The 19,945-nt window shown below is 44.0% G+C and overlaps 1 protein-coding gene across 1 annotated transcript; it reads left to right on the plus strand.

Annotated features, from left to right (window-relative positions):
• Window positions 1–3,645: 3,645 nt before the first annotated feature.
• LOC104588464 (putative mannitol dehydrogenase) lies at window positions 3,646–8,697 on the plus strand. Its single transcript, XM_010246407.3, has 5 exons — window positions 3,646–4,027; window positions 4,728–4,841; window positions 7,169–7,682; window positions 7,947–8,100; window positions 8,205–8,697. The coding sequence occupies exons 1-5, from the start codon at window positions 3,930–3,932 to the stop codon at window positions 8,405–8,407; spliced, it is 1,083 nt and encodes a 360-aa protein (XP_010244709.1). The 5' UTR covers window positions 3,646–3,929; the 3' UTR covers window positions 8,408–8,697.
• Window positions 8,698–19,945: the final 11,248 nt, after the last annotated feature.

Below are 19,945 nucleotides of genomic sequence, written 5' to 3' on the forward strand. Positions count from 1 at the left end.
AACAAATAGAATCTCATAACGTCATGAAATGTGTGAAGGGTTTAGCCTTATATTAACAATAATATCATTATATAAGACAAAAAATGATAATGACACTTACAAAATGTTTTATATTTTATTTTAAACATTCAACTAAAACAAAAGGCAAGGGTGAACAATGTTTTAAAACATTTGAAGGTCTTAGGTGACAATTATTAAGCATCAAAATATTTATAAAGACGCCACTATATATGATAAAATGTAACGACACTTAAAAAATGTTTTATATTTGTTTTTAAACATTCAAACTATTTATGACTATTCCATTATATAAAACAAAAATCAAGGATGACCAATGTATTAAAAATCGACCCAAAGGCCAAACCGCCTTTTCCTTTGGGTTGCGTGTCACCGGTTTAACCATTTGGGTCAAATGGAGATGATGGTTATTTGACACCATCGGCTACTCATAAAGTGACTTAGGAAGAGGTTCATGAACTGTTCCGAAGTGACAATTGAGTGTGAAGGCATTGTGGAGAACCATCGACGTGCTGCTCCCTTGAATATGGTTTGGAAGGCCCGACACATAAGGACGTCAGAGTATTCACGTAGGAGCATGAGGGCTCGAAAGCTTTTCAGGTGGTCCTCGGGATCTATACTCCTGTCATTGGTCTCTAGGCTTTAAAATTTGGTGGGAGGGGCTCAGAGATAATGAAATCTAAGAATGCCTCCATTCAGCTGAATGAGGCAAGGGCAACTGGTGGAGGCATCTCTTTAGCCCTCCTTCACTTGCCGAAGCTGATCTTGAAGGGTGCCAATCTACACTTGAATATCTCCAAGGCGTTGGTCGATGTATGGCATCATCGCTTCAGCCTAGTCCTGGTTCTCTCTTGTGTGGGATGAGTCGGCCCCGTTCCCAGAGTCTTCGGACACCGGCATGTCCTGAGCCTTATGGGAATGATGATTGTTGAGGAGGTTGCGAAGGTCGGAAATTGGTGGGGGAGAGGCATGGCACCAGCCTCCTGCCCTTGGAGGAGGACTATAGTGGTCCGAGCGCCTACTGTTGTCCCGACTGGTCGCCACACGATGGTGTTGATGACTGAGGTTCTTGTGCTTGATGTGGGACCCCACGGGGTCAAAACAGGGTTTGCAATCCCATCAATTGTTGTTGTTTGAGTTCAAGGGTTCTGCTCTCTCTAGGCCATCCAAGCGTTTGGCTTAGTGGGGTACAGACAGATCGCTCGCAGTGTTGTCCATGGCTTCCGACGGGGCGACCACCCTATGGGTGGGGGTCTTGCTTGTCAGCCATTTCAGGGACACTAGTTGATTAAAGGGGAAATTCCCAATTAGTACCTTCTACTTTGGATCTACTGTCACATTGGTCTCCGAACTTTAAAATGTGACAATTTAGTACCTAAACTTTCAAAACGTGACAATCCAGTACTTGTCATTGACTAGTTGTTAATTAGTCATTAAGCGACACTTTAAAAAGACACAAATGCGCTTCGAGTATCATCTAATTTTCTTTATCAACTATCCAAATAGTGACAAAAAAATAATAGTCCCAAACCTTTGCCTCTTCTATTCAAGAAAGTTGGGGTCACCAAAATGCCCACTCAAATATAACCCCAACTTTCTTCAATGGAAGAAGCAAGGATTTGGGGCCATTAATTTTTTGTCAACATTTAGATGGTTCATAAAAAAATTAAATGACACTCTAAGGAGCATTTGTGTCATTTTCAAATGTCACCTAATGATAGATTAACTATTGATTAATGACAAGTACTAGATTGTCACGTTTTGAAAGTTCGGGTACTAAATTGTCGCATTTTAAAGTTTAGGGACCAAAGTGGCACTAAGCACAAAGTACAGGGTACTAATCAGGAATTTTCCTTGATTAAATTAGGTTTGTTTTTTCTTAAGGGAAAGTTTTGAAGACGTTGCCACAGACGACACCAATTGTTGCTGCCAAATGTGGAGTTGAGGGTAACAACGTAATTTCTAGCGTTCGAGGCTGACGGGTCCAACCTGTTGAGAAAAAGAAAGAAGATGTCAGAGGCCAGGAGTTATCGTAGGGTGAAGACTCTGACGATCAAGTTAGAAAAGGGTTGTGAGGGGTTAGACCAAGCAAGAGAGAGGAGACTTAGAGTTTGAGCTTCAAAGAGTGTTTACCTCAATGTGGGATCCCATTTTTATAAACAAAATTGCCTTAGAGGAGTAATTGGGAGTAGGTAGCAATAATTGGCAGTGGTTGGTGATGGATGGTCAGGGTGTGTCTAGCCGACGCCACATATCAAGATCCACGGGATGGTCAAGATGGATCCGATCGGCACCACGTGTCAAGATATGCAGGTTAGCCAGATTCCCTACATCAAGGATGGGTAGTGAAATCCTCGCCTTGGCTTGACTCTAATTATATATTAAATATTATATATATCAAAAAAACTATTTAATTTTTTTGTTTATTTTAAATAAATGCTTAACAAAATTAACTAAAAAATTTAAAAATTCTATTGCCAAACAAATATTTATGGTTAAATGTTTGCCGGTGCAACCGTGCGTTGCAACGCCCCCCGCCCCCGCTACTACTCATTTAGTGCATGTTTGGCAAGTCATTTCTAGAAGACCTGTTACAAGATCTAATAGTTAAAAGACATGGTAAGCTTTTGCAAATAGATCTTGGAAGACCAAAGACTGTTTGGTTGAAATGTTTTTCATAGATCTCATGAAATACCATAAAAGCTAGAAGACTAATTGGTAATTTGATGAAAATGTGTTATGTATATATGAATGTCTTGTGTGTGGGCCAACGAACCTTTCATTTAACACGTGGGACCCACATATATTTTGTAAGGTGGACCCCACATACCATTGGTGGAGATGTATGTGGGGCCCATATACTTTTTTCAAGGTGGGCCCCACATACCATTGGTGGACATGCATGTGGGGTCCATGTCTAGACATGTATGTGGGGCCCACATGCATTTTATAAGGTGGGCCCAACATACCATTGGCTGGCATGCATGTGGGATCCATGTGGGGACATGCATGTGGGCTCTACATACCATGGGCTGGCATGCATGTGGGATCCATGTGTGGATATGCATGTGGGGCCCACATACATTTTACAAGGTGGGCCCCACATACCATTGGTGAACATGCATGTGGGGTTCGTGTGGACATATTTGTGGGGCCCACATGCATTTTTCATGGTGGGCCCCACATACCATTGGTGCACATGTATGTAGAGCCCATGTACATTTTACAATGTAGGCCCAACATTGGTGGACATGCATGTGGGGTCCATGTGTGGACATGTATGTAGGGCCCATATACATTTTTGAAGATGGGCCCTATAAACCATTAGTGGACATGTATGTGGGGTCCATGTGTAGACATGTATATGGGGCCACAAATTTTTCAATGTAGGTCCCACATAACCTAATATACATTTTCCAAAATGGGCTGCACATATCATTGGTACACATTCAAATAGATTTTTTTGTGGAAAGATATTTCATTTTCTTCCAAGCGTGTAGGTCGTGCCATAAAAAAGATGGGGGGCATTAAAAGAATATAAATGCTTCATTAAGCTTACATAAAAAGCCCAAATTCGGGTTGACGTTTTTTATAGGTTGGAACTTTTTCCCAATAAACATTTTTATCAAGTACGGATTGATGCAGAATTCTGAATTCCAGCCCCCCTAATACCAGCCCTCACGGGAAAAGCCCAATCTGAACTCTTTGACTGAGCAAATAGTCGACAGTCTTCCATACCCACCTAGCGAGAGTGATGGGCAAGAATACAAGAAATTACCCTCCGTTTTCGTTTTGCTCATCGATTGCGTCATCTTCTACTTTCGCCCTCGTGAATCCTTCTTTAAATACGGACCTGCGTTCATCGTGCCTAAACACTCTCTCTCTCTCTTTTCTGTTTCCAAAACTGAAAGATGTCGAAATCGCCGGAACAAGAGCACCCGCGAAAGGCTATCGGATGGGCAGCAAGAGACTCCTCTGGAGTGTTATCTCCTTTTAAGTTCTCCAGAAGGTATTTCCCGTTCGCGCTGCACTTGTGCATGTCGATTCATTCTGGAGAATCATCTCCCAAGTCCTTCAGATCCGAACACCATTTGATATATCCTGTTTCTCGTATTTTGCATTTCAAGCAAATCAAATATCGATCATTGTTGCAATTTTCCCTGCGATTTTCTTTCTTGTTCTTTTTCTTGTCGGATTTTCATCATGATTATCATTACTCCATTGATGCCATTTTTTTGCACAAGATTAACAAATATACTTGTTCTTTCTTGTTCTTCTTTTAAGCAAATATACTCGTTTTTTGCAGAAGATTAACAAAAGTGTTTTTTCCCTAATTTTCTCTCATTTTATTTTTCTTTGGGATTTTTTTTTTTCCTTTTGAGTTTCTTTCCCTTTACTAAGCATTCCTTATGAGTTGTGCGACCTGTTTTTCCTTGTGAGCTGCGACTTGAAATGTATAGAGATAATCACTTTCCGATCTGATTGTGTCGATCCATTCATTCAATCTAAAATAATAATGCTGAACAACTCTGAAATCTGAATGATTCAAAATTTCCTTCAGTTTTTTTATTGTTACCGAGATGTCACGGGCTGAAGCTTCTGCCACTAATTAACGCAGAACAAACGAGTGGTCTGTGGACATTCCCATTGATCACATGGATCAAGGATGTACTGATTGACATCTGACTCGATTCGTTCGTTGTTGACAGGGAAACGGGAGATGAGGACGTGGCGTTCAAGGTGCTTTATTGCGGGATCTGTCACTCCGACCTTCACTCCGTTAAGAACGATTGGGGCAACGCTATTTACCCTATGGTCCCTGGGTAAGGCTTCTCACTCTTCTCCTTCTCCGCTCATCAGCCCTTCAGCTTTGACTTGTTTAGGCTTCTGTATTCGTTTTGCTTCGTCTTTGTTGTACTCGGACACCAAATAAATGAGTTGCACCGTGTGCTGGTACGAGTTGCACCATAATTTGATTCCCATGATGACATGACACCACTCATCCGCTAAAAGACGAAAGTACCGCTGTTTGATTGGTGTACTCTTCACGGTATACAAGGTTGATTGGTTTTAAATGTATATGGGTCTTTTCCACCTGCAGCGGTAGATATACGTATCTTTTGGTTGGGTCAATTTTTCCAACAAAAAACAAAATCTGTTCAAACACGCGTCGAACAATAGACCTGTTCATGGGAGTAGTGGGGTTAGTGATAGGGCCGGATTAGGTGGGATGACGCCGACCCTATGTCCAACCCTATGTTCTAAACATCCGATCCCAACCTAATCTGACCTTCAACTTGACCTACCCAACCTTAACCTTAACCTTAATTAATTTTTTCGACCCTAACCCAATCCGATTTCAATTTTGGGTTGGATTGGGCCCTTAAGATCTAATAGAAAAATAAATATTTATTTATCATGAATTATGACTTAATGATAGATTTTTTCTCAAAAATATAAATTCATGAAATCAACAATAATGAAATACAAAACTATGAAAATAAAATCACTAATAACAATTCATAGGATCAAGTAAATAATTTGAATATATTATATAGGTCACACATAAAAATTACAAAACAAAAGGAAAACACAAGTAGTCAAGTAGTCAAGCACCTGTGAATAACTTAAAGAAAAGGGTTATACAATTATCATGCATCTAAACAAATCAATGTATGTTATATATATAATTATATATATGACATATAGTAGAGTTGCAGACTAGTAGACTAGTAGTCTAGTACTATAGGTGGTTGGGTTGCCCGAGGAGTCAACCCGAACTAAGGTCAGGTTCAAGAATTTCAATACTAACCCTAACCCGATCATCAACCGGACTTTTTCAGGTTGGATTCGGGCCAATCCGGCCCAAGTTGCAGCCCTAGTTAGTGATAGCCTGATAGGGTGGGGTGTATACGGCCCCATTAGCCCAACGTGAAACATGACTCCTGTAGAGATCGACTTCAGTCACTCCAGGGCCCGTTCGAACACTGTTTGAACAGCTTTTTCAGCCTTGCATCGGGAACATCTCTGTACTTTTATGGGAGGTATTCCGAATGCAAGGCTATGATGGTTAACGGGCCTTGCGGTGACTGAATCCCATTCCGAATGCAAGCCCCTGCCCCTGTCAATTAGTTTTAGAGGTTTTTCCTGTTGAATTCATCCCACAACTGTACAGTTGGGTAAGTGTCAGTTTGGAATTGATGCGGCGGTATTGATCTCATTAAGAATTCACGTCTCCGCCCCCACAACGTCCCACACCACATCCCGCAGTATTGATCTCATTAAATAAAAAATTTCGACCCCACAAAGGGCTGTCTCACAGCACATTCCTATCGTGTATTAGGAATATGTTCCGATGATAACATTATCGGTTCTGCTAGTATTATAGGGAGATGTGCTGAGAGACGTTGTTGGGCGGAGATGTAAACTCGATGTTTTAGGTGGAGATAATCTGCAGTGAATTCAGAATTTCTGTCATATCAGCATTAGTTATCATTAATAAAAGCTGTACATGTACGCAACTAAAGTGCCCCTAAATGGCCTGTCATGTTTATTAAATATTTGCTATAACAAAATTAGCCCTAGCTCGGGTTTGAGCCCACACCTGACCCAACCCTCACATATTTAACACATATTTAAAAAGTTTGGCTTACCACTGTTACCAAGAGTAGTGGTTATTTATGGGATACTTTTATTAATGATCGCGAATGGTGATTCAAGGGAAGGTGAGTTTTAAATACTAATTCATTAATAGGGAGTTTTTTTGTAGGTTTTGAAAAGTTTGATAAATTTCAGAAAAATGTGAAAAATTCGTGATGAATTTTAAACAATATCCTTTCGTTTGGTCCAATAGATAGATTGTAAAAACACGTTTTTCCCAAATACCACATTTACCATCTTGTCTCAATAATAAAAAAAAAATCTTGTTTTTTTAACTCTTTTTATATGAGATAGTGATCGTCTCTCGTCCATCACACATTTGCCGAGAGGATTGCCCGACCCATAACAATATAATCTTCACCCACCCTGATGAGTGATGGCAACGAGATTTGATGTAAGTCTACGTTACAAATAGGAAGAGAAATTGTTTACTGAACCACCGTCAAACGATCATCTTTGTACTGATACTAGCATCCATATTTTCTTTCAGCCACGAGATCGTTGGTGTAGTGACGGAGGTGGGGCGCAATGTCGACAAATTCAAGGTCGGCGATAAGGTGGGCGTGGGGTGCATGGTGGGTGCCTGTCACTCCTGTGACAGCTGCAAGAATGACCTCGAGAATTACTGCCCCAAAATGATCCTCACCTACAATAGCATCTACTACGACGGCACAATGACGTACGGTGGATACTCCGACATGATGGTCGCCAATCAGAGATACGTAATTCGGTTCCCGGACAACCTACCCCTGGACGCCGGTGCACCGCTCCTTTGCGCCGGAATTACAGTATACAGCCCCATGAAGTACTTCGGTCTTTGTGAGCCCGGCATGCACTTGGGTGTGCTTGGGCTCGGTGGGCTGGGCCATGTGGCTGTCAAATTTGCTAAGGCTTTTGGGATCAAGGTAACCGTCATCAGCTCCTCGCCCAATAAAGAGAAGGAAGCCATCGAACGTCTTGGTGCCGATGCCTTTCTAGTCAGTCGCAATCAGGAGCAGATGCAGGTACGTACTCACTTGGATTCAACCAAGCCTTAGAATGATTAGATTTCGTTTGGATTGCAGTTGGAATCATAATCGGAATTTAGATTCTATTTTCGAAATGGGCCTTTCCAATTTCCAATTCTAGTTGTTTGGTTGGGCAGAATTGAAATCTCATCTCATTCTTATTCTTGGTGGAATGAGTGGCATTCCCTCCCTTCCCTTGGGAATGAAAACACATTTTAGTTGAATTCAATTCCCATTTCGATTTTGTATATGTACGTGCAGGCTGCCGCGGGCACGATGGATGGTATCATCGACACTGTGTCTGCTGTTCACTCTCTCATGCCATATCTCTCCTTGCTAAAGTCTCATGGCAAGTTAGTCATGGTGGGTCTTCCGGAAAAGCCGGTGGAGATTGCCGTCTTCCCTTTGGTTATGGGTGAGCATATATATCGCCATGTCATCTGAAGTAGATCAGATCATATACATATATTGCACTACTTCTATTTTCTATTCACTAACCAAATTGATTGGCATTTACAGGGAGGAAGATTTTGGCCGGGAGTTGCATCGGGGGAATGAAGGAGACACAGGAGATGATCGATTTTGCAGGGAAGCACAACATTACAGCCGACATCGAGGTCATTCCTATTGACTATGTGAACACTGCTATGGAGCGTCTTGCCAAGGCTGATGTCAAGTACCGTTTCGTCATTGATGTAGCAAAGAGCTTGACTTCTGCTTAGCTATCTTGATGGCGGAAAGTCAATAGTCATGGCTTAGAAGCTAGAACTAGATAGACAAATGTGGAGATTGATTGAATCATGTGGAGGGAAAAGAGTTTGTCTTATAATGTATTTTAGGGTTTCTCAGGTTTGGTTTACATATTTCATATCCGCCGTTCACACCAGCAGATTGTTATTGATTCGAACTTCTTGAACGAAAGTAACTCGGTTTGTTTGTTGTGTTTTGACAACTATTGAGCTTGTCATCATTTCTTGTAAAATCTAAAATGAATTAGATCCCAATTTGACTATAATTCATATCTTATCTAGGTACCCTGTTGCGTATGAGATCGGATTCAGTTCTGACAAGACCTTGTTCACACCATTCTCGTAGCCAAATTATGCATTGAGAATCATGGTTTTCGAACCACTGTTGATTCAGAAAGTTGGACCGTTTGGCCTGTGAAGTGTTCAGTTCGTTGTTCTGTTTTACCTCAAATCCAGTCCCTGTCCAAAAATAGTTGAATCAGTCAACGGTTCGTTAATTTGTGTGATTGAACCATTGGCATGTTTAATGGATTTTGCTGTTTTTTTTATTTTTTTTTATTTTGTTAAAATGGGCCATCCGTTTGAATTGGATTGTCGAATTGTCAACCCGGAAACTGGTGGCCAGAACGATTCCATTTCCGAGTTATTTTTTAAAACCATATTAGGAATATTTCTCCATGAATAAAATATATAAGTACAAAGATATTCCCAATACATAGTTGTAAGTGGCTGTGAGGACAATGTGAGCACTATTATTCATCCGATTAATCTTTAATTCAAGTCTCTATGCCAACAAACTAAAAATGGGTGATTTTGTTGTGTGGTGCTATCAAACTAAAAATAGGTGATTTTAAAATTATAGCACTATTATTCATCGGATTAATCTTTAATTCAAGTTTCTATTCCAACAAAGGGTTAGCCAAAAAATTAAAAAAAAAACGGCCTCTAAACCAAAAAGCATTTGCAAGGAAGTAGTAAGAAATGGTTTAAGTGCTATGATGAATAATTGAATATGACAATCGCAGAATAGGATTCAAGTAGCCAATCAAGGTTAGATTTAGGGGTGCAATTTTGGGCCAGGTTGGGTGGGGAGTTTGTTAAATTTTCAGTGGTCCCAAACCCTAACCTAAAACCATGTTGAAATTTCTTACGTCGTGCAACCCAACTTGCAAACCCGAATACCGAAAAAAAAAAAAAACTTGCAAGCCCTAATTCATTTTATGAAACTATTTTGCAAAAAAGAATAAAGAAAAAGTGGGGAATTGTAGAAAGTACAAGAAATACAATAAAAATGAAGAAAAAAAAGGAAAACAACAAAATAAAGAAAAAATAAAAAATTACAGAAAATATAATAAAAGAGACAAATATATAAAAAAATAAAAAATGCAAAATAACTAGATATACAACAAGAGATACCAAATCTTTAGCATGCCTATTTTATTTTTATTTTTATTTTTTATATTTTCTTCTCCCAATTCATCCAACATTGAATGGGCATTTTACATTTTAGTAATTTTGCCTTCGCCATCAAACAATAAAGTCAAAGTGTTGGAATCTTTTTTTTTTTTGTTTTTTTTTTTGCCGGGCCAAGAAAGCACTTGGAGTCTGAAAGTTAAGAGTGGGTCGTTGTTGCAAATGAAACTCTGGAGGGATTGTGTCACTATCCAAAGTTCAGGGTGATTGCTGATGATGAACGATCTGGAAGTTCCTAGCTGGAGGGTTGCTTAGATGTATTCGCGTGGTGAGTTGGATCAAACTGCAAAACGAAGATTAGAGTGACTGGGGTGGATGAGCCGGGGAGGTCGCTCCGACGCTTAAGTCAGTATTCTTGTTGTGGTTGCGAGATAGAGTTTGAGTGCTAGAGAGCTTGAATATAAGTAATCGCACGTACCTGGACCCTGGAGGGATTGATGCCTTTATATAGTTGAGCTATCATGGATCTCCCGAACGGTTCCGGGATCTGCGGCCTGAATGGATGAGATCCGTTTCTGCTTTAGTTGGGGAGTAACGTATCAATCAATGAAGATTATCATTGTCGCCCAATCCGAGCGGGGAGAGGATAAGGCCTGCTGTTATGCGGCATGATCCTGTAATATTCGGAGTCAGCTGGAAAGCTTCTGGAATCAATTACGTGTCACTTCGGTTCCTAGGCCCCGAACTTGATTAGGCGTTGAGGTCACTCTATAACGAGTTGACCTTATGCCGAGGTGACTTTATGCAAGGTGGCATTATGCCGAGGTGGCCGAACATCCGAACTCTGTAAACTGTTGTCTAGACTCCCCTTGCTAAGTTGTCATTCTACGGGTAGATCGCGTCCACGTGACCTTTACTTACTAGGTCGTGCAAAATTACCCCTCATCAATTGCCCTCCACTCCTCGTGCCAGGGGCCCTGATTCAGCACAGGGAGTTCATGACGAGCCTAGGTGATGTGGAGGGCGGATCGTTGGCTGGACTTGTTCGACTGTTCGGCTCAACCAGGAGGTGACCCAGATCACGTATCAGGTACGTGCGAACGTCAAGCCGATTATAGTCTCCGCGGACGTCAAAACGTGCGCTAAGCTGATTTCAACCTCGGGAGGCGTTCAACCAGTCTTTCTAGGAGCCGCTGGGTCATGTTAATCTTGACCGTTGATTCCCAGATATATTGGTTATAAATAGGGGCCTAAGGGCCCATTTTCTTCGCCACAAATCTGCGAATCCAAAATCCTTGAGGTCACGTTCAAGTATCCCAGTTCAGTGTCAACGATTTCTAGGTCTGAGGTCATCTCGCTTTCTTCGGTCTTCTTTTCTGTAAGTCCACCTCCCTTTGCTCTTTGATACCATTGTCCTTTCCATTAACATGTCTAGCCTTAGCTTAGATAGTCTTCTAGATGGAAGCGGTGAGTCCGCTGGTGAGAGCAAGAAGCTTATGGCAAATCGGCCTCCACCTCACACCGAGGTCGGTACAGACTCCCCAACGACTTTGTATATAGCATTCCCTTAGGCAACTTTCCTTGGGATCATGGTCAAAACGAGATTGTGGTATTCGAGGAGCAGCTCGCAGCCGGTCTGCGTCTTCCACTCCACCCTTTTATAGTCGAAGTCGTTAAATTCTTTAACATTGTGATAGACCAGCTACACCCGAACTCCATCTGTAAAATTGTAGGTACCATTTCTCTTTTCCACGATTACAATCGTCCCCTATACCTCGATATCTTCTCTTCGATCCTTTCCATCAAGAAGAACTCGTCCTACATTCTACCCGAGCACAGGCGAAGTTAAAATTTGTCTCCTCACCATAGGTACAAGCTGTTGCACAAGCTCCCTAACAAGGTCCCGCCTTGGAAAAGGTGCTACTTCGTGGTCCGCAACACCAATGGGTGGCCTTTCTCGACTCAGTGGAGGGCAGCCCATCCAGGACCCCGGCGTCAAACTGGACCTGGAGACAAGGGAGGAGGTCCGATCTTGGGCGAAGCTCGGCATGAAGTTCGAAAATTTCATGATCAAGGAGAAACTCGTGCAAGCCGGCCTAAGCCCTCCTGGTAGGTCACCACTCGTACTTCGGTATTGTATCTGACTTAGTTCGTTACTTGCCGCAGTTTCCATGGATGACATCCCTGCCAATGAGCTCTTCGGGAGCATGCAAAAGAGGAAGAAGAAGAAGAGGGCCTCCAAGAAGGCTCTCATCCAGACTGAGACTACCACCACCAAGGTCGTCACTCCTGCGCCTGAACACCCACCCATCGCCGAACAGCCTCCCGTAATTGATTTGGTTGAGGAGGACCCGGGCAAGGCCACTCCACCCTGCGTACCCGAGGAGACCACATCTTCAAAGCCCATTCCAATGACCGTCACCTCTTTGAGCAACGATACTTCAATTCGGAGCATTTTGACTCTGAAGTTTGGCTTCTCAAGAGCAAGGATGCGGTGTTTACGGAGGAGGTCGCTCGTTGGGCTGACTTGCCGTTGCTTAGCTCGGGGCTCGAGCAACCATGCATTGTATGGTGGTTTGTACTTAAACTTAGCCTTCAAGTTTCCTTATACTTAGATATTTCTGCATACTGATACCGGTTTTCCTCTTTTGGCAGGTGAACTCCTCTATCCACGCCTTGGCCTACCAGTCCAAGGTGAACTAAAAGCGAGCTCTCAAAGTCGAGGAGTCTTTTCAAAGTGCTCACTCCAAAATCAAGTTAGCTCACAACGAGATCAACCAGCTAATGAACGATGCGCGAGCTAAGAAGGAGCTGCTGACTCTGCTGATGACAGAGAAGAAGGAACTCGAGGAGCGCGGGGCGGTATTGAAGAGGGAGATCGAGAACATCGAGGCTCACATGAAGGAACAGACTAAAATCTTGCTTCAGGCGATGGAGGAGGCCAAGGTCAAGGCAGTCAAGGAGTATAAGTCTTCGACGGAGCTTCGAGAAAGATTGGTTGAGGCTAGGACAGCAGGCTACCGCAAGGGGTTAAAGCTTAGTAGGTGGTTGACCCGGCGTGAATTTCCCACCTCAACCTCAGTGCCATCACCATGTCCAAGATCACCAAGGAGATGGCCGTTGAAGCCGCCAAAGATCCGGACTCTGATGTGGAGAGTGACGACAACTTACTTGATGACGAGGGAGAGGAGGCTGGTGCCGCCAAGGACCATATGGAGATAGATTCTCTTGCTGAAGTCTCTATTAAGGATGAGGAGCCCCAAACTGACTGATGGCTCTTTTCTTGGACCACCCCCCTTGTAATACTTGATGTTCCAAGCCTCCGAGCTCGGCTAGACAACTGTAATCTTTCTCTCTTTCCTTGTTTTTTTACTATGTACTCGAAGTTCTTTATCAATGGAATACAAGTATCTTGCAAAACTCTTTGTTTGCAAAATTTTTCTAAGTATAGATTACTCCCAAGCTAGCGAGCTAAAACCAAATAGGAGCAAAATTTTTCTAAGTGCAAATTACTCCCAAGCTGGCAAGCTCGACACAAATGAGAATAATCTAATCGTCATTGTACGCCAGGGTGAACAAACACTATATGGTACATGCCTGACCTGTCTGTGCCTGGGTTACTCTGCCTTGCCCATGCCAAAGTGACTGGGTTTTAATGAGCCCGTACCGAAGAGGCGACCGGGTCTTAAGCTGCCTATGCCGAGGAGGTGACTAGGACTTCTATCATGACGAGGTCTCTTGTTAGCTCGGCACCATAGCCCTTAGGCTTCTAGGAGTGACTCATAGTCCTCTCTCCAGCTTGTCGTCTTTTTGAAAAGTTCGGTGGTTTCATGGAGTAATTTATACTTGGAGTTGTGGACTCATACGTAGAACCTTCTTAGGTTGTCGATATTCCATGCTCGAGGTACCTGCTTCCCTTCCAAACTCTTGAGCTCATACGTGCCTTCCCCATACACCCGTCTTATATGGTATGGACCTTCTATTTCGGTCCAAGCTTACCCACGCCAGGCTCAGGTACCATAACTTTTCGGAGGACTAGATCGCCGACACGAAACTGTCGCTTCTTGAACTGGGCATTATAGTACTGAGCTACTCTCTGCTGGTATGCCGCAGTCCGGATGTAGGCTAGGTTTCGCACCTCCTCTATCAGGTTTAGGTTGGTATGGAGTTCGTCATTATTTACTTCCTCATCATAAGCCTCAAGTCGCAATGTAGGTACTTCGATTTCTACTGGGATCACCGCCTCTATACCATATGTCAAGTTGAAGGGGGTCTCACTCGTCGCGGTCTTGATGGTTGTCCGGTAGGCCCAAAGAATGCTGGGCAGCTCGTCTACTCACAACCCTTAGCTCGCGCAAGGTGATCTTTCAGTCTGCGGAGGATAGCCTTGTTCGTTACTTCATCCTGCCCGTTTGCTTGTGGATGTGCTACCGAAGTAAAGTTCTGTTGAATCCCTATCTCGACACACCAGTTTTGGAATTTGATGTCTTCAAATTGCTTACCGTTATCCAAAATCAAGACTTTGGGCAGTCCGAAATGGCATACGACATTTTTCCAAAAGAAATTTTGCACGTTTCGGGTTGTAATGCTTACAAACGGTTCGACTTCCACCCACTTTGTGAAGTAGCCTAATGCCACGACCAAGAACTTCCCCTGTCCAGTTTTCGGTGGAAAAGGACCAAGGACGTCGATTCCCCATTACGCGAAGGGCCACGGGCTAGTAAGATACTTCAAATTAGCAGTAGTTGATGGAGGATGTTGGCATGCCTCTGACATCTATCGCATTTCTTGACGAGTTCGAGTGCATCCGCTTTCATTGTGGGCCAGTACTAGCCCTGCCTTAATGCCTTTTGGGCAAGGGCCTTATCCCCCAAGTGTCCTCTGCATAAACCTTCATGGATATTGCGAAGTATGAGCTCAACTTCTGTGGGTCGCAGGCATTGTAGGTAGGGGTGCGTAAAGGATCTTCTGTACAGCCGTCCGTCTATGATGACGTACTTAGCTGATTGACAATCTCCTAGCTGCATTGTGTTTTGCAGATAGGGTCCCATGGAGCAGATAATCAACGAGCGGGTCAATCCAGCTCAGTTCCACTTGCAACACAGGAGCAACCTCTTCTACTCCCGGAGAATGCTAGGCCGAGGTAGATCCTCTATGTACACAGTCCGCATAGTGTTGTCGCTCGTGCTTACTAGTCGTGATAAAGTGTTGACCTCAGCATTCTTGGACCTTGGAATTTTCTTGATGAAGCAAGAAGTGAAACCTGGTAGAATCTCTCTAATTTGGTTAAGTAAGCTGCCATAGTCGAGTCATGAGTTTCATAGTCACCATTAACTTGGTTAACCACCAGTTGAGAGTCACTGCAAATGATGAGGTGCTTCATTTCCATGTCCTTCGCTAAGTTGAGCCCGACAATTAGCGTCTCATACTTTGCCTCGTTGTTCGATGCCTCGAATTCGAACCGAAGAGTGTACTCCAGCTTCACCTCGTTTGGGCCATACGATATCAGTCCCGCACCTCTTCCTCGCTGGTCGGATAAGCCGTTGACGTGGAGGATCCAGGGCTCCTCATCCCAAGTCGGTACTGCTCTGACCGGGACAGATGCCACACTGGTTGATGCCTCCAATGTGCGAGCGGGCTCAATCAGTTCAGGGGCCAATGTGCTAAACATGCATTCTGCTATGAAGTCCGCCAAGACTTGCACTTTGATTGCTGGTTGTGATTTGAACTACATGTCGTATTTGCTAAGCTCAATGGACCACTTCGTCAATCTTCCAGACACCTCGGGCTTTAGTAGGATGTGCCTCAAAGGTCTATCCATAAGGATGACGATGATATGGGCTTAGAAGTATGGGTGTAATTTCTAAGCTGCTACCACTAGCGCATATGCCAATTTCTTGGTGTCGGAGTATCTGGTCTCTGCATCCTGCAACACTTTACTTACATAGTAGACAGGTCGTTGAACCCAGTCTACCTCTCTGATTAGTACCAAGCTGACTACCTCGTCACTCGTGGAGAGATACAACTTCAATACATCTCCTTTCTCAGGTAGGGTTAAAACAGGGGTTATACTTACATACCTTTTCAGCTCGTCAAACGCGAGCTGGCATTCTTCAGACCATTCAAAAGTCTCATTCTTTTTAATTGCTTTAAAAAAGGGGAGGCACTGACCTTCTGACTTAGACATGAAATGACTTAGAGCTACTACCCGGCCAATCAGCCTCTGGACTTCTTTTATTTTCTAGGGTGGTCTCATATCTATGATTGCCTTTATTTTTTCTGGGTTAGCTTCGATACCACGTTGGTTGACTATGTAGCCTAAGAGTTTACCTGAAGTGACTCCGGAGACACACTTATTCGAATTTAATTTCATATTATATTTTCTTAAAATTTGAAAAACAACATCTAAATCGTTAATTAAAGATCTAGAGAACTGGGTCTTCACGACCATGTCGTCAACATAACACTCCACTTTATTGCCAATCAAAGGTTCGAAAACTTTGTTTACAAGTCGCTGGAAAGTTACTCTATGTTTTTCAAACCTAAGGGCATAACTTTATAGCAGTATAGCCCAAGTTCGGTTACAAAAGCAGTTTTGTCTTGGTCAGTTGTGTCCATCATAATTTGATTATAGCCAGAATAGGCGTCCATGAAACTCAACAACTCGTTCCATAAGGTCGTGTCTACCTGCGGTCAATTCTAAGCAGGGGGAAGCAATCCTTTGGGCTAGCTCTGTTAAGGTCAGTGTAGTCGACGCACATGCACCACTTGCCGTTGGCTTTCTTCACGAGCCCTGGGTTTGCAACCCAGCTCGGGTAGTGGACATCCCTGATGAAGTCTACAACGAGGAGCTTCCCAACCTCCTCATCGACTACCCTCCACTATTCCGGGGTGAGGTTGCGTTTTCTTTGTTTGATTAGCCAAACTAGAGGGTCCACATTAAGTTTGTGAGTTATGGCGCTAGGGTCAATTCCGGGCATTTCTGCCATAGACCAGGCAAAAACTTCTAAATTGTTAAGTAAACAACTTACTAGCTGAGTTCGGAGCAGTTCGCTTACTAGTGCGCCGATCTGGAGAGTCCTGGTCGGTTTGGTCTCAGACACCGGTATGTGGACCGTCTCTTCCATTGGGGCAGCTCGCTCCTCACTATAGTTTGCTAGTCGCTCTAGTTCGACGTCTTCTACCAATTTTGCCTTTCCTTTGAGGGCAATCACATAACACCTCTAGGACTCGAGCTAGTTGCCTTGTACTACTCCCACTCCGTAATCTATTGGGAACTTCATCGCAAGATAGTAAGTTGACACTATTGTGCGCAAAACATGCGTAGTAGGCCGACCTATGATTGCGTTGTAGGGGGATGGAGTAGTGACCACAAAGAATGTGTGCTTGAACCGGACAATATTCGGTCACGTGTCCACCTCCACTGGTACTGTGACACGACCTATAGGCCTGACTTCTTCTCCACTGAACCCCACTAGTGGGGCACCTTCTTGTTTTAGATCAGTATGCTATAACTGCAACTTGTCAAAGGTTCCTTTGAAGAGGATATCGACTGAACTGCTTGAGTCCACCAAGGTCCGCTTTACTTCAAAGTCATTGATAATCATCTTCACGACCAGGCGTCGTCATGAGGATACTGAAACCCACGAGCATCGCCCTCGGTAAAGTAGATTGGTTGCTTGATCCGAGGTTGCTTGGGTGGGTTCTCTACTTCATGCTTCTGTTCTCGGATTGACATTTTCCCAATTGCTACTATGCACCCTACTACAATAGATCCCCTGGTGATCATATTAATCACCCCGCGTATTGGTCTTTCTTCTAGTAGCGGGCGAGGTGGCTGCTCGCTCTGTTTACTGCTCTCTGGAGCGTCTTTTTTCCGATCTCCTGTTTGGTTCCCCTTTTCTTTTTCCTCATGCAAAATGTGCTTCTTCAAGTACCCACGATGGATTAGTTCTTCGATCTCATCACGGAGGTTTCTATAGTTTTTTGTGTTCTGACCATGGTCTCGATGAAAGTGACAATATACATTCGGGTTCCTGGTCGTTGGGTCTACAAGAAGCCTGGGTGGCCATCTGACGATAGAGGAGTCTTTGATGGCCATCAGGATCTCTCCTCGATTTTGCATTCAGGGGAGTATAATTCGTTCTCTCCACTGGCGGGGTCCTGGAACGCCGACCCGACCTGTAACTTCAAGAGGGGGACTTGCTCCTCGAGCTCGGGGACTTGCTTCTTCACTTGGGGGACTTACTTTTTTACTTTCCTTGTTGTTCGTTCCTTCTTCCTCTCTCTTCCTCTTTTCTCCTGGCTGGTGGTCGGTTTTCTAGTTTATCTTTTATTCAATGCTGATAAATTGATCGACCAACTGGAGAAACTCGATGATGTTCTTTGGCTTGTTGGCCACAACATGCCACTTGAACTCTTTGTGGGTGATTCCTTTGCACGCTGTGGTAAGACGTATTGCTGGGTCAAGGTCCGGTATCTATAGGCATGTCTCATTGAAGCACTTGATATAGCTCCGAATTGACTCTCCTTCCCTCTACACCACGTTCAGAAGGCTCTTCTGTGATTTCAGGCACTTCTTACTAGTGATGAAGTGGGCCGTAAACAAATCCGTGAACTGCGCCCAACTTCGCTGTGGCCACCGACTTCACCTCCTCTCTTTCTTGACCTTGATCTGTTGGATGGTTGGGCTTCGCTGGTGGATCATTCCTTGTTGATGAACGGTGAGTCCTGTGACGTCGCCATTGCTGCTTCTTTGGTGGAGCGACATTTGTACTGCCGACGTCTGTGTTTTCAGGTACTTCGATCTTACTCCTCGTTGCTTCCTCTTCGTCGTGCACTCAATGTTGGCTGTTACGCGGAATTGAGGGGTCTCTTTTTGAGCCCGCACCTTGGGCCTCGAGCTGACGATCTACATGAGAAACCTGCTGACTGCGCCTCTCGGGCTGGCTAGGTTCGGGCCTATCCCTCGAGCTCTCTCTTTGGGAAGTAGGGGGAGTACGTCAGTCGCCTACTACACCCCGCGGTGGGGTCTGTCCCAAGGGAGGGACCGGTACTTGCAAAGTTCTCTCCCTATGGGGGGGAGACTGGCGGATGTTCTAGTAAGCCCGATGCTGATTGTGGTTCTAGATTTGCCCTTGGTCATGGTTCGTCGACTGGCTTGGTTGTAGTGGTGGGAACTACTGCTGATATTGTTGATAAAAATAATACTGTTGAAATTGTTGGAACTGATGGATCTACTGCATTTGGATATGCATTGTTCGAACACTCTGGATGAGGTCGTTGAATTGGGAGTGCCCGATCCCAAGGGAAATCACAGAAGGCTCCGAGAACGTGGCATTCACCTAGGGGAGCGGAACACTCACCTGTTGGGTAGTGTATGGCATGGACAGTGATGGGACCCCAGAGGCAGTCAGGGGAATGGTGAACTAGTCGATAGTCACCAACAATCATTGGGGAACGACTATCTGCTACTCTTGCCCCCCAGTAATGTTCATGTCACTCTTTTCATTGTAGTTGGATGATGCCATTGAGGTTGAAACTGAGTCTGAAACTATAAATAGAATTGGGATGACCTTTCGATCATTTCTCACAGATGGCGTCAATTGGTGATGCACAATCTGGAAGCTCCTAGTTGGAGGGTTGTCTGTGGACATACTCGCGTGGTGAGTTGGATCAAACTGCAAAATGGAGATCAGAGTGACTAGGGTGGATGACCCAGGGAGGTCGCTCTGATGCTTAAGTCAGTATTCTTGTTGTGGTTGCAAGCTAAAGTCTAAGTGCTAGAGAGCTTGAATGTAAGTAATCACACGTACCTGGACCCTAGAGGGATTGATGCCTTTATATAGCTGAGCTATCATGGATCTCTCGAAACGGTTCCAGGATCTGCGACCTGAATGGATGAGATCCATTTCCGCTTTAGTCGGGGAGTAACATATCAATCAATGAAGCTTATCGTCATCACCCGATCTGGGCGGGGAGAGGATAAGGCCTGCCGTTACGCGGTGTGCGCGCACATGGCAGGCCCAGGATGGCGATGGTGGAACAAGGCAGATCGCATCTTGGCCATCCGCTCTTAACTAACTCCAGGCAAGTTCA

Source organism: Nelumbo nucifera, chromosome 1 (assembly GCF_055504915.1).
Source record: "Nelumbo nucifera cultivar China Antique chromosome 1, China Antique-T2T, whole genome shotgun sequence".
Taxonomy (NCBI): Eukaryota; Viridiplantae; Streptophyta; class Magnoliopsida; order Proteales; family Nelumbonaceae; genus Nelumbo; species Nelumbo nucifera.